At 50.0% G+C, this 25,660-nt stretch overlaps 1 protein-coding gene across 2 annotated transcripts in view; it reads left to right on the forward strand.

Annotated features, from left to right (window-relative positions):
* Positions 1–9,412: 9,412 nt before the first annotated feature.
* Positions 9,413–25,660, forward strand: part of LOC135913658 (uncharacterized) — a 68,022-nt gene continuing 51,774 nt past the window's right edge. The window contains exons 1-4 of one of the 2 annotated variants that reach the window (XM_065446207.2): positions 9,413–9,774; positions 12,302–12,383; positions 17,947–18,290; positions 24,728–24,878. In XM_065446207.2, the coding sequence (XP_065302279.2) occupies positions 9,485–9,774; positions 12,302–12,383; positions 17,947–18,290; positions 24,728–24,878 (867 nt within the window). In that variant the 5' untranslated portion in view covers positions 9,413–9,484. The remainder of the gene's footprint in view (positions 9,775–12,301; positions 12,384–17,946; positions 18,291–24,727; positions 24,879–25,660) is intronic. The other variant, XM_065446205.2, reaches the window with a different exon arrangement.

Consider the following 25,660-nt stretch of genomic DNA (forward strand, 5'->3'; position numbering starts at 1 on the left):
GTTTTACTGGGTATATGCCACTGATTATATCTAGATATTTCATAAAATCAATGTAACCTCACTTCTTCAACTGCGCATTCGAAACTAGGTATGTGCCACAATTCAATGAACGTCTAAATTTTGGATCAATGTCACGTGAAAAGAAACACTTTTCCTGTGCTCCTCTTCAACAAAAGTGTCTCAGCTAAACTTCCATCACTGTATAGTCGGAAAGGAAGCTAGTGCCAGAATTCAATGAATGTCCCTAATGTGAATTTCGGTCACTGCATTGGTGCTACTGGGCATGTGTCCCAGTGGCACCTATGCAGTGACCTAGGCATTGTAGCATTTTGCGCCAGTAAACATTAATAGTCGCTATCATCACACTGGTTTTATCCTTACTTGCGGAGGCCCTGTGTCCTGAGGGAATGCCACGCTAGACGGATACTGTACGACGAAATACGAATAGTCCACGTATGATGATCGATTCCATTCAAGCTTTAGTTTGCATCCTGGCACGTCAGCGCCCCTTGAATGTCAGTGAGCTATTCCTTTCTCTGCCCTCTTCGTTTTGCTTTTGGGAGCCCCAGGAATCTCAGTGAGCAACCAGCACACGTGCTATCTTTAGGCGCCTCCAACGTTGCTTGGCAGCATATACGATAGTATGCCGAGTGCTTCGATCGCGTCCGGGTTTCGTCTGTGAATGTCGGCCGTGCTGACTGCCGTGCTGGTTGACTGAGCTTGCAGGAAAGGTTTTGCAGGAACGTTTTCGGAAAGGAAAGTCCTGTCACACCGACAAGACAGCGGTGCTGACAAAATACCGACGCCGATGATTGGCTGGATAGTCTGCCTCGCCATATCGCCGCAAGGCTTTCTGTCGCACCTATAGGTTAACAACGCCGCCGATGCTTGCCACGACTGTGGGTGGCCGTTTTGCGACAGGCTTTCGTCCCGCCGACGCCGACAAAACCAGCCTGCCGGTCGTCATGCGGCGAGTTTTCGTGAGATCGGCCACAAAGCTAAAACACCTAAATAACAACGCGATTACCGCAGCAACTGAACTTGTGTATATAATTACACACCCTGAAAATGAATAGAAACATGCTCCCGAAGATGAAGTGCACGATTGTCGGCTATAGCGAACCGTAATTGTCGAGTTACCGACCCAATCTCCAGGGGCCCTATAACGTAAAACTATTCCAATATGTTTTTATTCCAAACTCCTGACATCAAATTTGTGTAATTGCCGTCGCAAGGATCGGGCGGTCACCCGCAGAGTTGTCTGAACAGACTAATCAAACGCTCTCCTCGTGCATAGGAAGACACTTCTGTTTGCTTGAAAAACGGATAACATTGCCTACACTTGGCGGCTTGTCTTATCTAATTGGCTGAAAAGAGATGAGGGCCACGCTCAAGTGGAGAGGGATTCTATGGGGCCGAACCACTGCACTGAATAATGATAACCGGATGGAGAGGGTGATGCTGGCGTCAGTGGTTGGGCCGCTTTACCTTACTTAGCTTCCGGTGGCAAGTTGAAAATCGCGGCGGCATGCAACGGAAGCTTAAGAATCACGCTGAAACGGATCGTCAGCAAAGAATATTTGGCAGAACGAGGTCGTAAACACGCCGAAAGTGCTCGAAAACGTAACACGCACAGGCAAAAAGCTTTATTATACGCAATTAAACCCATGCTCTTCGGCAGGTGCGAGTCGCCAGTGCCTGAGCGATCGGTGGCAGCCATCTTTCATTCCTTTCGGAATAGGGCAGCCTGCGGGTATTCACAAGAAAATTCAGTTTTGTTCGGCATATTAATGCATATTTATCGCGTACACGTCACTTTGACGCGTGAGTTCTTGCGGTTTTGTGCCGTGGCGTGATAGGCAGGTGAAGTGGGTGCAGCCCAAGAACATTTGACCAATAGCCGAGGGCTAATGGCGAAGAGGGGTCGAATCAGAAATAACAATTTTTCTTTTGTTCGATCAAATCATGCATAATCAGTGTGTACACGTCATATCAGATGTGCAGCTATCACGGTTTTCGTGACGTCGCGTGACAGTGGTCCAAAAGGTTTTTGACCAATCGTGGAGGGCTGATTGCAGAATTGGAATAGAAATGTTTGGAATAGTTTTACGTTATAGCACCTCAGTTTACTTAGCAAAGGGCTTGCAGGCTGCAACCAACGAGTGGACGCACTACCGGCGGAAGTGAACTGAAGGCCCGGCCCCACTCCACATACTTGGGGCTGATTTTGTTCTCCCCGAGTTCAGCCAATTTCAGTTCCGACCATAGCTGTATGAAATGAAACCCTGTTCACTCCTCACCGGTTCGACTGCAGAGGGCGCCACAAGCCTACTGCGCTGCTTTCGCTTGCGAGTCCGAAGAGTGCCGCCATTACGCGAAACTGTTCGCCGGCGCCATGGATGAATCTCAGTGCACCCACGCCTGCAGCAGGTATGCTCAATAGCGAGTGACATGACAGGAAATCTCGAATTCGTTTTAATGGGACAACATTTAGCGTCATGCAGTTCTGGTTCTGCAGCTTAGCGTCATGCAGTATCTGGCACGTTCGTCGCCTCATGAGAACTCGCGGTTACACCAGTGGCAGTGGACTCGGAGAAAGGAATAAACTAGGAGCAAGAATCACGCCAGAATCTTGAAGCCTAGTCATAAAACAATATAGGGAAAAAGTAGGCCCTAGTCACGCAATAGGCAAGCCGTAGCTTCTACTCGGCTTGCTTTGGTTGCGTCTGCTGCTGAGGTTTCGGAATAGGCAAACATGGTAGGAGTGACAGACGCACGCCGAGGTTAGTCAAAAGGAGGTGAAGCAGTGGAGTCTCTTTTATGTCTGCAAGGTGACACACCGAAAGACCACGTGTTACGTAGACGCGGCTCGCCGCTTAAGCAGCAGACTGCCGCCAAGCCTGTAGCGGACGAAGGCGTCGGGTGACCAGCATTGTGCCCAGCAACCTGGGGACCACCTCAAGCACGATCGGTCGCGTTTCGTGGTACTTCGAGACAAACTTGGAAACTTTTCGCCCTGCAAACATGTTCAGGCTAATGCTATTCATTTCTGTCGAAACGAAAGTAGTACAGCGGGGCCTTTTACTGAGCGAAAAACGCGACAAAACAGTGTCCCACAAGACATTACCTCGGAAGACAGCAGGACAAAAATATGAGCGAGAAAATACAGCCCGCAGTTTAAGTTGCACAACAGTAGGGTTGAAGAAACTTGAAGAGTGCGTGGGAAAAACAGACCACTCTCCGGCGTTCTGGACCGCTTTGGAGACCGCCGGTCCAGAACGCCGGAGAGTACACATACACTTGCGGTCACAAGCGTATGTGACGCGCAAGTGTCCTGTAGCATGGCAAGGGAACAAGATTTCATGATCCCCAGTCAGCGTCTTGAGTCTGTGCAGGAGTAGGTTTATCTAGGAGTAGGAGTAGATTTTAATGGAGAGAAAGGAGGAGAGGTCGGCCTGGAGAGCGTGTCTCTAGCCTGCTACTCCTCACTGGGGAAAGGGGAAGTGGGAAATACAGGGAAAGGTAGGTGGCGGGTGATTGTGTTATGGTATAATGACATACTATATACACGTTGTCCAATATGCGGATGCGCACTGTAGACGCAATACACGTAAGAGTAATCTTGTCCATACAAAAAGTAATCTTGTCACAAAAAGGTATTGCGCAAACACATTTCGCGCTGACTGCACGTCTCACAGCTTCTAGAGGCGATCATCTAAACCAGTCTATACCACGGTTTGAAATTTCTTTTGCCGAGGCGACGTGCCACGCTGGACGCCGATGCGGGACGCCGACGCCGGATTCTTTGCAACACGGGCTCCTTAACGCTATTGCGTTAAAGCAACTGAAGTAATTAGACAATGGTAACCGCATTAACAGAAACGAATGAAACCTACAACCGCTGACACTGTTATGACACCATAACTGACACCGCTGACACCAGCTGCGAGATTGCAGGCGGCCCGTGCCCGCTACATCACAGATTCAATCCTTCGTTACTGGCACGGAGGAAGACATTTAGGAGGTGAAACTCCCGTCAGAGCCAGCGAGCGCGGACGACCAGATAAGGTCACAATTGTATGCGCCAACGGGGCCGTATGCAGTGGCGGCGCCATGCGGCGCGTCGTAGAAGCCGCAGCGAAAAAAAAAATGCAGCGCCCGGGCAGGCTAGAGTTACTGCATATGCTACCTTTGGTAGCATATACAGTAACTCAAGGGCAGGCGGCTCTGGCGCGCAATCCGGCCACTTCCTTGTTGCGCGCGCGGCCGAACGGGAGCAACACGCTCGACCGGTTGCCCCGGCAACCGAAACGGCTGCCAGGCGCCGCCACAATCGTAGTGGCTCCGCGGGCTTGTGGCCTTTTCTGGTCGCCGCAAACAGCAGACTTGCAACTCCTAAATGTTTCTTGCTCCGTGGTTACTGGTGAAGAATAGGTGTCGATATACGTCACCGACGGCTTATCCTTCCACGCCAGTAAGCTGCTGCTGTGGCTGTGATTTCGACCAGGTGGCGATCTTTAACGTCCCCTCAATGCTCGGGGGACGCGTTTATGCAAATTTTGCATTTATCCCCCTTCTAAGTGCTGTCGCCGTCCTCGTGCTTAGCAGCGCAACACCACAGCCGCTAAACTACCACGGCAGGTGCTGAAATACAGCAGAGACTCGGTATTTTGCGTATGGTATGCGGGGGCAGTCTAACGTTGGGCGTGTGCTTGCAGCCATCATCATCATCATCATCATCATCATCATCATCATCATCAACATCATCATCTTTATGTTCACTGCAGGACGAAGGTCCCTCCCTGCGATCTGCAATTACCCCCGTCCTGTGCCAACCGATACCAACTAGCGCCTGCAAGTTTTCCAATTTCAGTACTCCACCTAGTTTGCTGCCGTCCTCGACTGCGCTTCCATTCTCTTGGCACCCATTCTGTAACTCTAATGGTCCACCGGTTATCCATCCTACGCATTACATGTCCTGTCCAGCTCCATTTTTTTTCTCTTATTGTCAATTAGAATATCGGTTATCCCCGTGTGCCCACTGATCCACACTGCTCTCTTCCTGTCTCTTAACGCTACGCTTTACTTTTTTTCGTTCCATCGCTCTTTGCGCGCTCCTTAAATTGTTCTCGAGCTTCTTTGTAAGCCTACAGCCTCCCCATATGTTAACACCGGTAGAATGCAGTGATTGTACACCTTTCTTTTTGATGAGAGTGGTAAGCTTCCAGTCAGGATCTGACAATGTCTGCCGTATGTGCTCCAACCCATTTTTATTCTTCTGTAAATTTCCCTCTCTTGATCAGGGTAATTGAGCTAGATAAACGTACTTCTTCACACCCAGATTACCAGTTGGAAACATGAGGAACAATATGCGCAAGGATGACAAGCAGCGGCAAGAAAGGAAAAGTAGGCGATAGCTTCTGGTTCGTTACAAAAAGAGCAGAAGCTATAGTTATGGATAAATTAGATCTATAAAGATAAACATTTTGGCGGGGAGCTCTACAGTGGAAGCTTGATAATGTCATCTCGCATTGACATGAAAGGCACTAGCTCGTGTTCCACCGAAATTTAGATATTGAAAATTATCTGCGCAAAGTAGGGATGATTCAATACAATTCACTAATAAAAAGCGTTTAAATGTGTCTGCTGTTATTGAAGAGAAATCAGGAAGAACACCTAAGACCAGACCGTTTAGTGAAGGCAATGCGAGTGAGTCAGCTAATTCATTTAAAAAGATTCCACTATGTCCGGATACTCAGACAAAGCGGACTTAGACAAATTGTCTGGGACCAGAGTTTAAAAGGTACTCGGCAGGTGTGACCAATTATTAGAAGTTAAATGTGTACAGACCAAAAGTTCATTTCTAAAAATTATTACTTTTGAATTCTGTGGATCCAATGTTCTGATGGCCGAAATTGCCAGAAATTCTGCAAGAAATATTGAGGTGTAATCAGCCAGATGGAGAGCGAAATACCTGTTAAAGTAATTTGAAAAATGACAACTCCGGTGTTCTCTAAATTTTGTGCTGTGTCCGTAGAAATAACTAAGTGAGACGGAAATTGACTAAGAAAATGTCGAAGGAAACCTTCAACTATGCGCGCTGGAAGAAGTTTTGCATGCTTTGGAAAAATATCATCAAAAATCAGTTTCACCTTCAACGAATTTGATTTTCGAGAAATCAGGCACGGCAGACGAGCTTGAAGTTTTGATAACAGCGCTTGAACAAAAACAGTTTGTGACTATCGGTAACGCCGCCAAAATGTTGTGACAAATGAATCGGGAGAATTGATGAAAACTTATTGCAAATGGAAGAGGGGTGCATCGTGAAGCTTTAGGAAAGTCAAGACAGTAAGTTGCTTAAGTCTGAACTCAAGCCGAGTAACTCCAGCCTCCAGATAAAACAAATTGTTGGCCACAGAACGTGGAAGTCCAAGACAGAAACACAGCGTTTGCCCTTCCAGTAGTATTGAAGGTCTCAGCTTGTATGCTGCAGCTCCTGAAAAAGGAACACAGCCAAATTCGAGAATCGGGCTGACGTAAATTTTACTAATCATCAGCAACGTAGCCCTACGCATTCCTTCGTTTTTATTACACAACCGGCGCAACAATTCCATTGCGCATTCTCCTTTACTAGTAATTGTTTAGATTTGCTGCTGCCAGTATAGCTTACCATCATAAGTTATACCTAAGTACATCAAAGCTGCAACTTGCGGTATAGGCTCATTTCGATAAGGAAGATAAATAAAAATGGGATTTGACAATGGAAACACAAGTAAGGAGCATTTATTGACGTTAAGGGAAAAAGACAGCCTGTCTAACCAGGACTCGGGTTAAAACAAACATGATTGTAAAGTTTGGTATTACCTATTGATGTCCCGTTATGAGAAGAAAAATGCAATGCTACCAGCATAGCGATAGAGCTGCATATCCTGATGAACTGGGACAGAAAATAACGAGATACTAAACAGAAGTGGCGAAATAACTGATCCTCGGGGTACGTCTCTTGTCTGTTTATAAGTACCCGATGTCACGCCATTCTTGAAACAAAAGAATTGCCTACCAGAAAGAAACTCCTGCATCCAGGCCACTAAATAGTCTGGAACAGCACACTTTCCTAATATAGCAATTAAAATTCCATCTTCGACACTGTCATATGCTTTGCAATATCTAAAGTTACCAATGCTGATACTTCTCCTGATTGTCCTGCGAGTCTAATGCGGCTTTATTCTAAATCAACGTGAGCTGACCATTTGGAACATTGAAGCCTAAATTCTATTTGTCTCGAGCACATAATGCTCTGAGAACTAAATTCATTGAGCCGTACATGAATTATAATTTCTATTATTTTGACTAGATTCTATGTAAAGGAAATTGGCCGGATGTTGTCCAAGACACATCCGAGGTTTTGATTTTTAAATAAAAGCACAATTTTCGCAATTTGTCAAGAGTTCGCGATCCATGTATATGGTAGGGGAACAGTTAACTTTTCAGAAGCGCATTAGAGGAAAAGTTACAAAGTAGTTCAATCATAGCAATTGCGATACGGTCGGGTCCAAGAGCCGACCGTATCGACCGTATCCAAGAGTATAGTTAAAATGACATCGGGCAATTCCGTCATGGTAAGTTCTACAAACTATGACCTCAAACTTTTAAACCTTCTAGATCTATGACACTGTGAAGAAAAGCGTGCTTGAAGCCCTCTTGCTAGTCAATCTAGGGAATCCGCCACTTCATTGAGGGAGAAAACAGCACAATGCGACCGTGCGGACTGACGAAAACATGAAAACCAAGAACGTGTCGATCTTCTTTCTGGTTTCGACAAAAATGAATACAGTCCGTTTTCTGTTCATCTTTGGCTATTGCCACAGATCTGTTAAGCACAACTTCATAGAATGCATAGTCCATCAAATTTTTCAGGAATGATTTGTTTGGAGACTTTTCCGTGCTATTTTCGCCTCTAATTCCGTGTATATGCTTCATTTCATCAAGATGAGTTTCACGGAGAAGCCACCAGACATAACCGTAAACGCAGTGGGTGGACAGCATAATTCAAAAGCGATACCACTGAGTCAACCGTCTGTTGTGCAGACCCTGTACTTGTAATAGAGAAGAAACTGTTGAGCGTTTTCTTCTATCTTGCTACCTTTTCGACTCCTGGATCAAAAATTTCCACGAACTTACTTTTCGCGTTGCTGAGCTTACGACAACTGTTCCAAATACGGCCGCAGCCACAAGACAACTCGCTCGGCTCTTCACATGTTCCTTGCAGCCATCGGCATATTGCTGTGCCATTGGGGTGGCTGTCTCTGCTGCGATTTACTTTTCATGTCTTGTGTATTTTACAGCGAAGCTGTATATGGCTACGGTTCCGTGTATTTTTGTTCTCAGTCAGCAAAAATTATCGTCAGTCAACAAAGGCTCATAGGCCCCTAAGCAAGCAAAAATTCGATGCGGAAGGGTTGAAATCCAGGCCAAGTGGTACATACTTTAAGGAAAAACAACAGAAAAAGAACACAAAGGACAAGCAGAGAGTTGTGGTGTGAACCTCTCCCCTTATCTTTTGAGTTTTTTTACTGGTTCTTTCCTTAAAAAATGCGATGTTTCATCCACCTCGTAATGCAGAGGCTACAAACTCTCAGCAAAATGAAGCGAATGGTGCATACATTCGATGGTATCACGCACACAACGCACAGAACAGCGTACGTTTCAATAAAGAACAAGCTCAAAACAAGCATCAATCATCATGAGCAGTGGCTTATACCCCCGTAAGCAAGCAAAAAATGCAATAGCTTATATGCCCGTAAGGCAGAGGCTACAAGCGCTCAGCTAAGTGATACGAACCGGCCATGGCAACGTTCACACCGCGCTCTCTTCGTCGGCGTTTCAAGCCCTTGCGTATCTACTTTCCTTTCCTTCCGCTCTCCCGTGGTGGCGGTCCAGTCATACACGCCGAATGTATATAAAAATCACGGTAAATGAGTTCGTACCTTTGTTCAAAATACTGTGTCACCTCTGTGTCGTGTGCTAAACAGCTTCGCTGGTCATCCACCTTCACAGAGTGGAATCGCTGATGATCTTTTTTTAGATAGCTGTTTTTTTGCCGTACCACACCAATTATCCTTCTCATTTCGGTGCACATTTTTAGAGATATATTCGTGTTAATTCCGTATTTTCTTCTGTGGCCGATACCCCTCGTGAGCAGGCGTCGTTTATAAGGAGTCAACATCATTTATTACGTCGACTGCCCCTATGGCCCGCTTCTTAGCCAATATCCTGTTGTCGATATGTGCCATTGTAGTTGATCATCGTTACCTACCCTCATTTCTTGCTCTGCCTTCCGCCTCTTGGCCAATGCCCAGTTGTGGGTACAGGCCAAAGTGTGGAATCAGTATCGACATTAGCCAATCAGCCGGCCACGCGCGTGTCGCTGGCCGTTGAACGCGAGTGTTAACGCTGTCTGCGCACAGCTGCTCTGCTTACAGCCATGGAGGAAAAGCACACCGTCACCGCACCCGTCGCCTCGGACGCCGCCGTTTCCCCGACCACCGCCGCCACCGCACCTACCAGTGCCCCGAGTGAGGCTGCGCCTTCTCCGTCCACGGAAGAACATACCGCGGAGATATCGCCCACCGGCGGCGGGGGCAGCTCTACCCGCCGACGAAGCCCCAAGCATCACCGCAAAGGCGGAAAGAAACACCAAGAGAAAGCGCAGACATCGGACGTCAACCAGTCACACCCACATCAGTCACAGCAGCGACTTAATGGCGTGGAGGGGTAAGCCGTCGGTGACGGGTATCGTCACCTATTCTTGACCAACAACGAAGGGTTCAATGTGTGACGTAGAAGGTAGGGGCCGCCTGCAGCCTCGTAGCCAGTGGTTGCGAATTCATTCCAGTCCACTTTGTCCCTACAGCGTTTATGTGACGTCGAATTTTCGAGATTGCAGATGCTAAAACTTCAAAGCAGTTGCCAGAGCGGAAGTAAATGTACTAGTGTGAGGATAAATGCTCTTGAAATATGTGCACCTATTCACATATGATAGACGCACCCTACTTTACGATGAAAACAATCAGGCAAATCACAAAAGGGTTGTTTTTTGAGCCTTAGCATGTTGCAAACATTTGTGAGTGATTGTTGTGGACGGTAAGACCTAACCTAACGTGAATATTTTTTACAGTTACGATGCTGACTGAATGCATGAGCCATCGCGAGAACAGCCCGCGAATGCGTAAATTTCCCAGTGCACTGTTCGGACGCGTTCATGGTGATCCTTGAAATCTTTCGAGGCGCGCTAGGGTCTTGTGGCATTAGCGACTAATTTTACGACCATATTAGGTGCGTGAAAACGGTGCTTACAAACGCAATGTTGAAACCACAAATTTAAATGCCCCTTCCCTACCACGAATATTTATTTGTTCTCACATTTACTGGTGCCGGAAAGCCCGCGAGTCTGTGGACCAACCTACATAACAAAGAAAGGACTTAGGCAGCAACAAAAATGGAGCGGCTCAAATGGAAGCGAATGACCCAACGAGATCTAAAAACGCGTCTGCATAACGAGGCAATCAAGCTCATCGCATCAAATCAGTTCAACGAGCTGGCGCTAGGAGTATTGCATGAGTGGCTGAAGGACTTGAACGACGTGCTCTGGATACGTCACGAAGAGATGTATGAATAGATTAAGTCCCTGTCGCTGAGTGTTAAGAAATTCCTACACCTAATTGGCGTTCGCTGTGTCATCAAGATGCAGCTGTTACAGTCCGGCATCGGTTATTTCCGCCCCGCCTTGCCAGAACAAATACGGCTAGCGCCACCGCTAAGCAGGAGAGGAGTTAAGCTACCCCTAATTTAGGAAGTTTGATAAAAAAAGAATGATATTTATTTGGTCCAATGCAGCAGCAAAACTGCGTGCCGTTGCACCGGCACCAACTAAGAGAAAGGGCGAAAGAGACAAGGAAAGCGTTTCGCTCCGAAATGCAGGTTGCAGGCGTTCTACGCTCAGTAACGCTCAAGACGGTGAACTCAGCGCGCCCATTATGACCGTGAAAATCGGTCACGAATGCCGTTCGCCTCCTTGCAAGCGAGTGACAGCTGCATTCCTCGCCAGCTATCTGCTTCTACGAATATGAATTTTGCTTCACGGCGCCCTGTGATAACGGTGTCGCAAATATACTTCTGATAGCCGTCGGGGCCGATCTGAATCGAGCTTGATGCGGATCGGATGTTGCTTCACGGTACGTCATTCGCGATCGCGATCCTGCGGAATCCGGATCTGGGCGACAGCGATCGATCAGGCCCCTTGATCGCGATCGCAGGCTGACGTCTGTGCCCTCTGGGCAAGTATCCCGAAAGCGCTAAACACAAGTGAAGGCAGCACAATAATAATAAAAACATACGTTTAAAAATCGTTTGCAAGAAATACTATGCTGTAAAATTGAAATATTGTCCAAATTTAACCATATTCGGAAATATGTATTTGTAGCCAATATATTATGCAGTTCTGAGAGTTGCTGACGATCAGCAGACGATAATAAATATAATTCGATCCGGATCACTAGGACCGTGAAGCAGCGACCATTGCTGATCGCGATCAAGAAATCCGATCTGGATCGGCCCCGATCGCGATCAGAAATGTGCGTGCGACACCGGTGTGAGTCGGAATCTCCATTTAAGACGTTGCCTGTAAGGGCCTTCAGCGTTGCTTGGATGACAAGCGGCTCTGTATCATAGAATGGCGAGTTCCTCGGTCGCGTCCTGGCTGCTTATATTGCAAGTGCTTTTTTTTAAATTTACAATATTTATTGCAAAACGCGTGCCGTGTATCCAAGCAGCACTGTTGCCATGTAACAAGAAGTCGTCCCGACTTCCTGTTACCTCCTGTTATCTTCCTGTTACCTCCTGTTACCTCCTGTCGACTTACTGTGACCTTCCTGTTACCGACTTCCTGTTACCTTGACCTCAGTCAAGCCGAATCACGGATTTTTAGTCCAGGTCCCTGCTTTCTCAGCAGGAAAATGAACTTACATTGATTGATTGATTGATTGATTGATTGATTGATTGATTGATGCATTCATTCATTCATTCATTTGTGAATGTCGACCAACGCGGCAGCCATGCCAGTTGATTCACCTTGCGCGAAAGCTCTTCCCACTGAAAGGAACTGCACATTTTCATTAGATACTTCATCGCGAGATGCCCCGCTTGCGCCTCACACTTGTCTCTCGGCATCACAGTATACATCCATAACGCTCTTTGTTGTCCGATAGACTTTCACGCTCATCAGCCCTCTCTCCCGCCGCAGCGTGACGCAAGCAGCATCGGGCACGACGCTTCCGACGTCAGTGTCCGCGTCGTCGGACAAAATGCTATCGTCTCAGCCACCGGTGAGTTTCAAAGGTTTGCATTCTGGGCGTGTGGAACTTTAGGCCACAGAATTTGCAGTCACCACCTGGAACGAAAGGTTTCAGCATACACGTTAAAAGCAAACACAGTCGAAAGACGCAGTTTGTGGGGGTCGTTGCTTGTCCGTCGTTAAACAGGTTTCTCGTGAATTCTCGTGTTTTTCTTTTCGCACAGTTCACTTGCTCTGCTTCGTCACAAGAAGAGTAAACGTTTCTTTCATTTATGCTTTCACTCATCCCCCTACCGTCATGCATTATGATAGACCATCAATAATTACGTCAATGATAAACAGTGTATTTGCAAGGCGGAGTCATGTTCTCGTTAGTTTGTAATCGAGGAAGGTTGTCCTTGCTATCGACAACTGTTGACTATCCCATTAAAAGCGAAAAAATTGCTTTGCGAGCTTCAAAAATTTACGTTTCACTATCAGTGTACTCATGCCGTAGTTCCTGTGGTATGTAGCACAAACTACAGGGCGGTCGCATGTATTGTTTCGGGTTCGGGTATCCTGGTTGAAAAAGTTCATTAGCGATTTCGAGGTAAATGCGAGCTAGATGCTCTAGCATTACATTGCACTTCTGTGATGTCTTGAATCCATGATTTAAAACCCAGTTTACCACATTCCATAGTGCTGCCCAGAAGCCCGCTAGACGCACGGTCGGCCTCTTATAAGGGGGCAGTGCAACTCACTGTGATCTGGAGCATACCATCGTCAGTTGTAATATATATATATATATATATATATATGGGCGGCTTCAATGCCCAGGTAGGCAAGAAGCAGGCTGGAGACAAGTCAGTGGGGGAATATGACATAGGCTCTAGGAATAGCAGGGGAGAGTTATTAGTAGAGTTTGCAGCACAGAATAATATGCGGATAATGAATACCTTGTTCCTCAAGCGGAATAGTCGAAAGTGGACGTGGAGGAGCCCGAATGGCGAGACTAGAAATGAAATAGACTATACTCTGCGCTGACCCTGGCATCATAGGAGATGTGGATGTGCTCGGCAGGTGCGCTGCAGTGACCATAGGATGGTAAGAACTCGAATTAGCCTAGACTTGAGGAGGGAACGCAAGAAACTGGTGCATAAGAATCCGATCAATGAGTTGGCGGTAAGAAGGAAAATAGAGGAATTCCGGATCAAGCTACAGAACAGGTATTCCGCGTTAACTCAGGAAGAGGAGCTTAGTGTTGAAGATATGAACGACCATTTTATGGCATCATTAAGGAATGTGCTATAGAAGTCGGTTATAACTCCGTTAGACAGGATGCCAGTAAGCTATCGCAGGAGACAAAAGATCTGATCAAGAAACGCCAATGTGTGAAAGCCTCTAACCCTACAGTTAGAATAGAACTGGCAGAACTTTCCAAGTTAATCAACAAGTGTAAGAGAGCTGACATAAGGAAGTATAATATGGATCTAATTGAACATGCTCTCAGGAACGGAGGAAGCCTATAAGCAGCGAAGACGAAACTTGGAATAGGCAAGAATCAGATGTATGCGTTAAGAGACAAAGCCGGCAATATCATTACTAATACGGATCAGATCGTTCAAGTGGCTGAGGAGTTCTATAGAGATTTATACAGTGTCAGCGGCACACACGTCGATAATGGAAGAGAGAATAGTCTAGAGGAATTTGAAATCCCACAAGTAACGCCGGAAGAAGTAAAGAAAGCCTTGGGAGCTATGCAAAGGGGAAAGGCTGCTGGGGAGGATCAGGAAACAGCAGATTTGTTGAGAGGATGGTGGGGAGATTGTTCTAGAAACGCTGGCCACCCTCTATACGCAATGCCTCATGACTTCGAGCGTACCGGAATCTTTGAAGAACATGGAGAACATGAAGAACTTGCAGCTAACATGATCCTTATCCATAAGAAAGGGGATGCCAAAGACTTGAAAAATTATAGACCGATCAGATTACTGTCCGTTGCCTAAAAAATATTTACTAAGGTAATTGCAAATAGAATCAGGACCACCTTAGACTTCCGTCAACCAAAGGACCAGGCAGGATTCCGTAAAGGCTACTCAACCATAGACCATATTCACACTATCAATCAGGTGATAGAGAAATGCACGGAATATAACCAACCCTTATATATAGCTTTCATTGATTACGAGAAAGCTTGTGATTCAGTCGAAACCTCAGCAGTCAATGAGGCATTACGGAATCAGGGTGTAGACGAGCCGTATGTAAAAATAATGGAGGATATCTATAGCGGCTCCACAGCCACCGTAGTCCTCCATAAAGAAAGCAACAAAATCCCAATAAAGAAAGGCGTCAGGCAGGGAGATACGATCTCTCCAATGCTATTCACAGCGTGTTTACAGGAGGTATTCAGAGACCTGGAGTGGGAAGAATTGGGGATAAGAGTTGATGGAGAATACCTTAGCAACTTGAGATTCGCTGATGGTATTGCCTTGCTTAGTAACTCAGGAGACCAATTGCAATGCATGCCCACTGACCTTGAGAGGCAAAGCAGAAGGGTGGTTCTAAAAATTAATCTGCAGAAAACTAAAGTAATGTTTAACAGTCCCGGAAGAGAACGGCAGTTTGCGATAGGTAGCGAGGCACTGGAAGTGGTAAGGGAGTACATCTACTTAGGACAGGTAGTGACTGCGGATCCGGATCATGAGAGTGAAATAATCAGAATACGAATGGGCTGGGGTGCGTTTGGCTGGCATTCTCAGATCATGAACAGCAGGTAGCCATTATCCTTCAAGAGAAAGGTGGATAATAGCTGTGTAGTACCAGTACTCACCTACGGAGCAGAAACCTGGAGGCTTACGAAAAGGGTTCTGCTTAAATTCAGGACGACGCAACGAGCTATGGAAAGAAGAATGCTGGGTGTAACGTTAAAGGATAAGAAAAGTGCAGGTAGGGTGAGGGAACAAACACGGGTTAATGACATCTTAGCTGAAACCAAGAAAAAGAATTGGGCATGGGCAGGACATGTAATGAGGAGGGAAGATAACCGATGGTCTTTAAGGGTTACGTACTGGATTCCAAGGGAAGGTAAGCGTAGCAGGGGGCGGCAGAAAGTTAGTTGGGTGGATGAGATTAAGAAGTTTGCAGGGACAACATGGCCACAATTAGTACGTGACCGGGGTAGTTGGAGAAATATGGGAGAGGCCTTTGCCCTGCAGTGGGCGTAACCACGCTGCTGCTGCTGCTGATGATGATATATATAGGGGTGACGCAATATTCAATCCACCTTTGCTCGGCGTCCTTCGAGTTGCGAAATCCTCGCGGGCAAGCGAGCGCGTGAAGACCCATGGCGCGTTGTCATTGAGCCTTACCGATGTGCAACTGGAACGCACGCGAGAGCTTGCGTCGACAACGAACGCGCGCATAGCGCAGGCTTGCGAACGCGACAGCGTTATGGCATCGCGGCGACGCTCTCTCCTCCCACACGAAACCTCGCGCTCAACTGCGGCAGCTTGGGTTTCCTCTCGCCCACTTTGTTCCGCCGTGAAGCGCTCGTGCCCGGCGTTCCGGCTCAGTTGGTTTTAAACTTTTAAGGCGCGGATGCGGCGAGAAAAATCTGACAATAGACAGTTTTAGTACTGCGTAGAAAGCGTACGCAACGGCACTGCGTACGTAAGATCGCTACGTTCTGCAAAGTGCGCATGTGCAGAACGCAACACGAACGGTGCGTGATGCGTACGCGGCCGCTGCGTACGCACGCATCCGATTCTTGCGTGCGTACGTAGGGAGCCTTGCGTGCTGCGCTCGTGGTTCTTGTTTGTTCTGGAGAGCGCGAGGCAAAAGAGTTCCCCAAAATGGCAGCGTCAAAGGCGACCAGCGGAAGGCTGTACTTTTCAATGGGCTACGATTTGGCTTTGCTGCGTGAAGTGAACGCGCAGAAGCCATTCCCGGAACCTGCACGGTGGGAATGCATAGCAAAAATAGGAAATCTGTTTTTGAGAAAGCGTTCAGTGTGTGCTGTTTGCGCGAAAGGCTCGACCTGCTTTTGGTGCAGTTCATCGCAAACGACCACGCCAGCCTAAGCAAGTAAGAACTCGGTTTTCATTTTTCTCAATATGATTCATGTATTTCATCCGTATTAAAAGTAGAGTCTCTTAAAGGCCTAAATATAGTTCGACGAAGCGGGAACACGCCCACACGTTACATCACGATAGCATCACCGACGGTTCGACGTACCGGCGGACGCGGCCAATGCGCTCCGACGCGCCCGGCGTCTAACGCGCGCCCGCTTACGTACTACGTAGGCATTTCGCAGTACTAAAAGCCCTAACGCGACACGCCCTCCTACGTTCCGCAAAGCACTTGCGTGCTGCGTACGTATCTACATGACGCAGTACTAAAACTGTCTCATTGTGCACTAAAGCCTAAGCATTCTTTGCCACCGGAAAGGCCATGGGTAGATGCGCATAAGCAATGAAAACAATGCTTACGCATTAGTAGACAATTTTCAGAATTTCTATACCTTTCTACGTCGAGATTAAGCCCATGCACCGAACGGCGAGGATGCATTTAGGGTATTTTTCTTATTGCATGAAATTGTCCATACTATGTTGCAAACGACATGTTTATATTACTCCTGGTAGTGTGATGCCAATTTGGTTTATCTCTCAAAGGTTACGCATTCGGAATCAGACGTCAAGCAGCATTTTCGCCGCCATTTAGACTGCACAATGCACATTTTTTCATCTGCTGTATTTGTGAATAGTGACAACTCAAACGTACTCAACCACTGTCGATCAGGCGGGAAAATAACACTCATGCTTCAAGGGGCGCACCACATGTGCCATTATCTCTGTATTTGGCGTGCTTGCAACTATTGCGGTTATCTGAACTGTCGAAAAGGATCACGCCTCCTCGACTGAGACCTCGAGCGCTTTGATAACAGTTCAGCACTCTGATTACAGCATGAAACCACCCTTTTCAAACGGCAAAGCATACCACTTGTCCTTTGAGGGTATGGTACCGACCATAAAACAATGACAGCTGCGTGCAGAGCTACCATGCTGTGCCAAGGGAGCGTTTACTTCACCCCGCGCATCACTTCAAGAGACAGCGTCATGGCCTTCGACTGTTGACATAGTGGCAGGTGATTCAGCGTCGGGCCTACTGACTAGTGCAAATTTCTGTCGAACGCTCGAGCCCAAAATGTTCCCGCGCCTGAAGCCGGAGGCCCGCGCTGTAATACCGGCCGCGGTCCGACGTACGACTCGTTGTGCGCGCAATCAAACATTTCGTTGTGCGAACAACCTAACTGGTACCAACAGTGTCTCGTACACGTGTTACACACAAGGATTCTTTGTCGCACTTCGCATGAGACACCGCGTGCTACCACGCGTCTCCTGCTTAAAATGAGTCGACATATAAAAATTGAGTTCCTGCTCAATCCGACACATCTTTTTTTCTTATAGTAAGTCTACATAGATGATGTCCTTCTTCGATCGTGCTCCTGTAAGGAATTGATAGAATCATGCGTGAACTGAATGAGTGATATACTTGGGTACGAGCATGCGGCCAAGGTTTGCGGTGGTTGCGTTCTCGCGCATGGTGACGGCCGCCAGGGGCCCCAAGCGGCGGTCGAGGTGCCGAAGGCAGCCGTGCGCGCAGCCGAGGAGCGAAGGTTGGTGGCCTCGGAGCCCCGCGACAGTCCGCATCCGACCGCCACCACAAACACTGGACTGCTGGAGTACTGGCCCCTGGCCGCGACCATCGTGGCCCTGGTGGTGGTGATCGTGCTGCAGCTGCTGATCGCCGCTCCTCTTCGGCGGCAGAGGGCGCCTCGACCGCACCGCGCGGCTAACGTCTGCGAGTCGGAGCCGTGCCCATACTACGCGCAGCTGGTCGCCGGCGCCGGGAACCTGAGCGAGCCTGCGTGCGATAACTTCTACGCGCACGTCTGCGGCAGGTACGTAAACTCGTGACGAGAGCGAGAGGGAACGCTAATCTTGTTTTATTCCGAACCATTGTGTACTGCGCGCTTCCATCAATGACAGTTTCGAACACGGTTACGTGGCACAAAGGTCGCTTGTGGACAAAGGCTGCTGGACCAAGGCCTTTGTCCAAAAATGTTTTTTTTTTTTGACAAAGCCGGTACGTCGGAAATATACCGTGCAATGCCAACTTACGTCGTGCTCTTTTTTTTTTTGAACGAGAGCAAAGCAAACCGAGATGATGATGATGAAAACTTTATTGAAAATGCCCGGCGATTTGGGTGGGGTGGGGCCATAAGCACCCCAGCCTAGGTGACGGCCTCGAGTCCTTGGACCCGGGCGGCTTCCTCGGCGTGCCGGACGGCCCACAGTTGATCGGCGAGGTCGTGGCTGAGCAGGGCCGCCTCCCAACGCGCCCCTCGGTTCGAGACTGCCATTTCTATCCCGTTCGTCGGAGACTCCTGCTGCTGGCTACCGGCGCATGCCCACAGCATGTGCTGCAGCGTCGCTCTGGCTCCGCACGCTTTACAGTCGTCGGACGGATATATGTCGGGGTAGCAGAGGTGAAGGATCACCGGGTTAGGATATGTGTGTGTCTGCAATTGCCTCCAGGCAACCGCCTGTTTCTTGTTTAGGTTGGCGTGCGGTGGTGGGTATTTACATCTGTTCAATCTGTGGTGTTGCGTGATGTCTCTGAAAGTGGTCATGCGATCCCCCCACGTCCACTCCTGCATCGCTCTCGCGGTGGGCGAGACGTCGGGATTGCCGGCGGGCGCCGCGGCTCGGCATGTAAGTCCTCGAGCCGTGGCGTGGGCCGTCTCGTTTCCCGAGAGCGGAGGGTCCGTGTGGGCGGGGGTCCATACGAGGAAACGGTCGTTTTTGCGGCAAATATTGCCCTGTTGAATTTGGAGAATGTGGGCCGCTTCCCGGGAGATCCGGCCGCTAGCATAGTTGCGTATCGCTGCCTGCGAGTCGCTGATTATCACCTCGGCATCCGTGGTGGCCACCGCGAGGGCTATCGCTGCTTCCTCGGCCGCCTCCGTCTCTTCCGTGCGTATCGTCGCGCTCGCGACGCAAGTGCCGCTATGGTCCGTGACTGCAACCGCGAAACCACGCTGCCGCTCGTAACGGGCCGCATCTACGTAGACAGTTTCTTTGTTGCTGCCGTATTTCTTTTGTAAATCTCGCGCGCGCCTGTTGCGCCGGCCAGCGTGATGCGTCGGGTGCATGTTCTTGGGCAACGGCGAAACGGCGATGCGCTCGCGAATCGGTATGGGTATCGCAACCTTTTCGCCCTGCTGTGTGTAGTAGCTGATGCCCAGCGTCTCGAGAATGTGTCGTCCGGTTCTGCTTTTTGACAAACGCTCGTACTGCGCGATGTTGTGCGCTTCTATTATCTCGTCTAGGGTATTGTGTAAACCCAGTTCGAGAAATTTATCCGTGCTGGTATTGATCGGCAATCCTATGGCACGTTTGTACGCCTTGCGGATGAGGCGGTCTAGTTTAGTTCGTTCGGCCACCTGCCACTTGAGGTAGGAGGCGACGTACTTTATGTGACTGGTTACGAACGCTTGTACCAGGCGGATCGTATTGCTTTCTTTCATTCCGCTATGTCTGTTCGTGATGCGTATCAGTAACCGGATCGTTTCATTGACCGCACGCTCTAGTCTGCGTACGGTTTCGCCGTTGTGGCCGTTGGCCGACAGGTGCAAGCCCAGTACCCTAATTTTGTGAACATGGGGGATGATGGTGCCGTCAGATGTGACTACTCTAATTTCTCTGTCGGCGTGCTCGGCTGCGGAATCGGAGCTCCTGGGTTTGCGACCCCTGCGCGTGGGTCTGTAAAGCAGGAGCTCCGATTTGGCCGCGGAGCATTCGAGGCCCGTGTCACGTAGATACTCCTGCACCGCGTCGACGCCCGCCTGTAAGGTTTGCTCTACGTGGCCGTCATTTCCCTCAGCAACCCAGAGCGTAATGTCATCGGCGTACAAGCTGTGGTGGAGGCCTTCTATCTCTGCCAGTTTCTGGGGTAATCCGAGAAGCACGACGTTAAAGAGCATGGGCGAGATGACAGAGCCCTGCGGTGTGCCCGTGCAACCTATGTCTATGTCTTGCGATTCCAGTCCGCCGATCACTATGCGGGCATGGCGACCCGTAAGGAAGTCCCGTACGTAGTCGTACGTTCTCTCGCCCAGTCCCAATGCTCGCATGCTTTCAAGTATCGCAGCGTGTTTTACGTTGTCGAACGCCTTTTTGAGGTCAAGACCGAGTATTGCTTTTGTGGATCGCGTGGGATTGTCTACGATGTGGTGTTTGAGTTGAATCATGACGTCCTGCGTAGAAAGGCCACGACGGAACCCCAGCATCGTGTGCGGCAGCATGTCTCGGTCCTCGAGGTAGTTGGTAAGGCGAGTGAGAACCGCGTGTTCCATGACCTTGCCGACGCAGGACGTCAGGGACATTGGTCGAAGACTGTCGATTTGTACCCGTTTGCCCGGTTTGGGGATCATAATTATGCGCGCCGTTTTCCACGAGCTCGGTATCGCGCCGGCATTCCAGCACACGTTAATGTAATCCGTCAGCCGTTCTATCGACTCGTCGTCCAAGTTGCGGAGCGTTTTATTGGTTACGCCGTCCGGGCCCGACGCCGATTTTCTGTTGAGCTTGTGCAGTACCGCCCTCACCTCTGCTACGCTAAAGTCTTTATCTAGCTGCACGTTACTCTTCCCCGCGTACGCCGGATGCGAGACGGGGCTAGTTGCCTTGACGTAACGGGTTCGCACGGCTTCTAGAAAGTCCGCGGACGTGCCTTCGTAGTCGTGTACTAGCTTGTTAATCTTATGAGCGTGCGCTGATTTGGTCTCCTCAGGATCCAAGAGGTGCCGGAGGAGGTGCCATGTCTTGGCCATTCCTAGCTGATTTTCCATACCGTTGCACGTCTCCTCCCATTGCGTTTTGCATACCTGCAATGCGTGGACTTCTATGTCTCTGTTTAGCCGTGCTATGCGTCTGCGTAGCGTTCGATTGTGTCTTTGACGCTTCCACCTGTCCTGTAAGCTGCGCTTGGCTTCCCACATGTGTAGGAGTTTACTATCACCTCTAGGTGTGCTTCCTGCGGTACTTCCCGCGTTGCCGCTTCGACATCCCTCCTGAGCGTCGCGGTCCAGCTCTCGATGTCGTCGATAGCATCGCTGCCGCGATTATGCTCCTTCCGGGCTTTGCGAAACGCGTCCCATTCTACCAGCCGATAGTGGTTGCCCTTGGTGCCGTCCCGATGACCGTGGTGATGGTAGTGCGGTCCCACATCGACCTGGATCTCGATCACCGAATGATCGCTACCCAAGTCCTCCTGGGTGTTATGCCACCGCGCGCCAGCGACGTTCTTCGTAAACGTAAGGTCGGGCGAAGTGTCCGCACATACGCTGTTGCCCTTGCGTGTGGGCGCGGAAGGGTCCGTAACGAGCTCCAGCCCCTCATTCTGCGCGTCTTCCCACAGGCACTTACCCTTCGGCGTTTCGTACTTGTACCCCCACGCCGCGTGAGGCGCGTTGAAATCACCCGCGATGATTAAGGGCCTGTCGCCGGCTGCCTCGCTCGCCTTTCGCAGTAACGTGCTAAAGCGGTGTTTGCCTTTTGGTCTACTGTACACGTTCAATACAAACAGACCGCGCCCTTTCGTCGGAATAAGCTCAATCAACACGTGCGGTATTCTAACGTTCTTGAGTTCGCGTTGCGCCACGGTGAAGTTGCGTCTCACTAGCGTTGCAGCGGCCGGCGGTGCTCCCGCGGTCACGGCCTCATCGATCGCTTTGTAACCGGCCAGCTTGACCGCGTCATTGGTTTCTTGTAATAGGATTACGTCAGGCCGTTCCCGGTTGCGTAGGAATTGTTGAAGATGGCCCCGTTTCCTCCTGTACCCCCTGCAGTTCCACTGCCAGATTGTGAACGTGTTCTGTGTGTTACGCGGTCGTGGGCGTTGTGTTTGTGTGGTGTGTTGAGCCATCGTGACTGTCCGCATTATTATTTGCCGTCCGGCTGATCCTGCACCTCTTCGTCTGGTATCGGCCTAAGGTTCGGTTTCCCAGTCGTCCGTACCGGGCGACCCGCTGCGCCCGGGAGCCGCATTTCAATATTGTCTATGCGCGATTGGAGCGTCGCAACCATTTGAGTGAGTTGTGCTATTGCACTGCTCAGCTGTTCGGTTTGCGCGGTTTGCTGAGCGATTGCGCGGTTCAGTTGCGTTGTTTGATGCGCTTGTTGCGTCATCATCGCGTCTACTTTGTCTTCGAGTCTGTCGACTCGCTCGCGGAGTTTCTGCTCGCGCGTTTGCAATGTGGTCTCGGTCTGTTGCGGGTCTAGCGCCTTGCGTTTAGTAGGAGCGGGTTGTGCGTCCTGCGCCTCCATGACTTCCTCCGCGCTCTCGACCGTTCGAGCAGCTGCGTCTGCGGCGACTGGTTTGGTCAGAGGAGGAGGAGAGGGGGTTGCTGGGGCTCCTTTTAACGTGGTAATTTCGTTCTTTAGCCTAGCATTTTCCTGCTGTAGTGTTTTGATGACGGATTCTAACTGATCCAGTCGCTTCTGTAACACGCTTTCTGTTCCGTAGTTGCTACTCTGAGCGCTACTGCTGCTTCTAGTTGCTCCGGGGTTTCTATTAATGGCAGTCTCGGTTCGCGATAGCGGCGCACGAGGTGCGCCTCCGGAGGCGACCGCCGCCCAGCTCACCTGTGGGGGGTTGGATCCTCGTCCATCTTCCGCTGCAGCTGCATGGCTGGCACGGGCCGTCGACCTGCTGCGAGGCCTCACCGAGCGGGGGCGGGAGCTGGTGCGAGAGCGGGCTCGAGAACGAGTGCGGGAGCGAGTGCGGCTACGTGCACGGCTCTCCCTCGAGGCCGAGCGGCTGTCGGCGCTAGCTCGTCTCTGTGTGGGGCGTTGTCGGTAGCTCTCCTCTCTGCAGTCGTAGGCACACCGGCTCGCACCGATGGTCGTCGGGTGGGTTGCTGCATCCGCACCCGCGGCACTTTTTGTCGTTCGGGTTGGGGCACACGTCGGTCCTGTGTCCCAGACGACCGCACTCGTAGCACATGTCGATTTGTTTCTTGTAGAGAGAGCACCTCATCAACATCCCGCCGTAGTTCACGTAACGGGGCACGTAGTAGCCGTCAAAGAGGATGACCACGTTGCTCGTGTTCCCCATGCGCTTGGCATGCAAGACGTTAGGGTTTCGCTGGTTCACGAGACTTCTCACGACGTCCGCCGGCTTTTCGTCTAGCGATATGCCCCTGATAACACCTTTGGATGTGTTCTCCGGAGCCGCTCTGTAGGCGCTTGCTTCGAACTCGCGGTCGCCAATGCGCAGCTTGCAAATGCTGCCGTATCGTCTAGCGCGATCTTCTGACGGAGTGCTCACCACTATCACGTTTTGGCGCTCATTGAGACAAACGCTGTCCTCCTCAGCTGCCTCGCGTCCCACGCCTGCTGCGTTGCGTATGCAGCAATGGACGCGGTCCTTCTGGTACTTCGACACGTTGATGCCGTCCCGGGGCCGCACGATGATCTTGTAGTCGTCCGTGGGTAGGTTGGGCATTCGGCTCGCCATGGTGATCTTCCGCACGTAGTGCGTCGCTTGCTTTATAGACGCCGCCTTCTTGGAATACGCTGTCGCGGCTTGCTGGTGCGTCGCAGGGTCGGCGTCTCCCGCCGCCTTCTTGGTGTTACGCTTGATCTCGCACCATCCCTGCTGTTCTCCGAGCTCCGTCGGCGATATTTCCTCCCCGTCGACTTGCACGACTTCCATCTCGGAAACCGACGCAGCGGATCGGGGCTCCGCTGACGCTTAGGCCTACCGTGCCTTGTCTACCAGCCTGGCTGTCGTGCCGACGTGGCGACGCGGAAAATCTTCGAAAAGTGGCCGGAAAACGGGCTCACCTGCCGAAATCTGGTATCTAGAGAGTCCGTAGAACTTTCGAAAGCAGCTGGGAATACCGTGAACAGGATAGTTGTAGATAATTCGCCGAAAACCATAGAAAATTTGCGGAGCCGGTGCGACGCGCGTCCGCACTCCGTGGCCCCCTAGCGGCTTCTCCCAGCAAACCGAGAGCCCGATTTTTATTAGTATATCATAAGAATCGCTTTTCTTTGAAGTTATTCCTACGGAGCCAGCGTGATTGCTACTCCAGCCATCGTCAGTTCCACTTCGCTCCTCGGAAAGGCAAGGCATATGTCGAGTGAGCTCCTGAACAATTCTTCGCAATAAGGTAAACGCAGTATCAATCACGTATCCGGTATCTGAAGGTGCGACGTAATGTTAACGCACTTATCTCGCATTTACCGCTAAGTCGCGACTGAAGAATAGAAAAATGACCGCAAGACTTTAGCCACGTCATTTTGCGCCCTCTACTTCTATACGACAAAGGTGGGACGCCTCTCACTCGAGGAAGGGCGGCGGCAGCGTCCTCACCGAATCCTGGCGACGGCTGGCCAGGAGAGCAGCATCGCGGCTCAGCATGGTGCCGGGCACCATGGGCAAGCCGGAGCCAGTGCAGAGGGCCTCGCGCTTCATATACGTAAGGACCACGTGGCGCTTCGCTCAGACCTTGCTGCCATGGCTATGTTTAAACTGTAAAATAGGGATTAGATTAGATTAGATTATGGGGTTTTACGTGCCAAAACCACTTTCTGATTACCAGGCACGCCGTAGTGGAGGACTCCGGAAATTTCGACCATCTGGGGTTCTTTAACGTGCACCTAAATCTAAGTAGACGGGTGTTTTCGCATTTCGCCCCCATCGAAATGCGGCCGCCGTGGCCGGAATTCGATCCCGCGACCTCGTGCTCAGCAGCCTAACACCATAGCCACTGAGCAACCACGGCGGGTAGTAAAATAGGGAGAAAACCAGGATTGCCTAAACAGGTTCGTCGAGAATGCTTACACAAGCGTAGCGCTCCCATATTTCCAAGGGGAGGGGAGGGACGGGAGATGAAAATGAGGTGTTTTGGTGTAGGAATCGCACTAATTTTGCCCCCCCCCCCCCCCCCAGTGAGACGATCGAGGCACACAAAATAAATTAGTCGCTATTGTGATCAAAATTTGGAAGTTTATTTGTGCATGCTAAAAGAATCTTCGTGTAGCATTTAATACGGACATCATCATCATCAGCCTGGTTACGCCCACTGCAGGGCAAAGGCCTGTTCCATACTTCTCCAACTACCCCGGTCATGCACTAATTGTGGCCATGTTGTCCCTGCAAACGTCCTAATGTCATCCGCACACCTAACTTTCTGCCGCCCCCTGCTACGCTTCCCTTCCCTTGGAATCCAGTTCGTAACCCTTAGTGACCATCGGTTAT

The sequence above is a fragment of the Dermacentor albipictus genome, unplaced genomic scaffold (genome assembly GCF_038994185.2).
Source record: "Dermacentor albipictus isolate Rhodes 1998 colony unplaced genomic scaffold, USDA_Dalb.pri_finalv2 scaffold_42, whole genome shotgun sequence".
Taxonomy (NCBI): Eukaryota; Metazoa; Arthropoda; class Arachnida; order Ixodida; family Ixodidae; genus Dermacentor; species Dermacentor albipictus.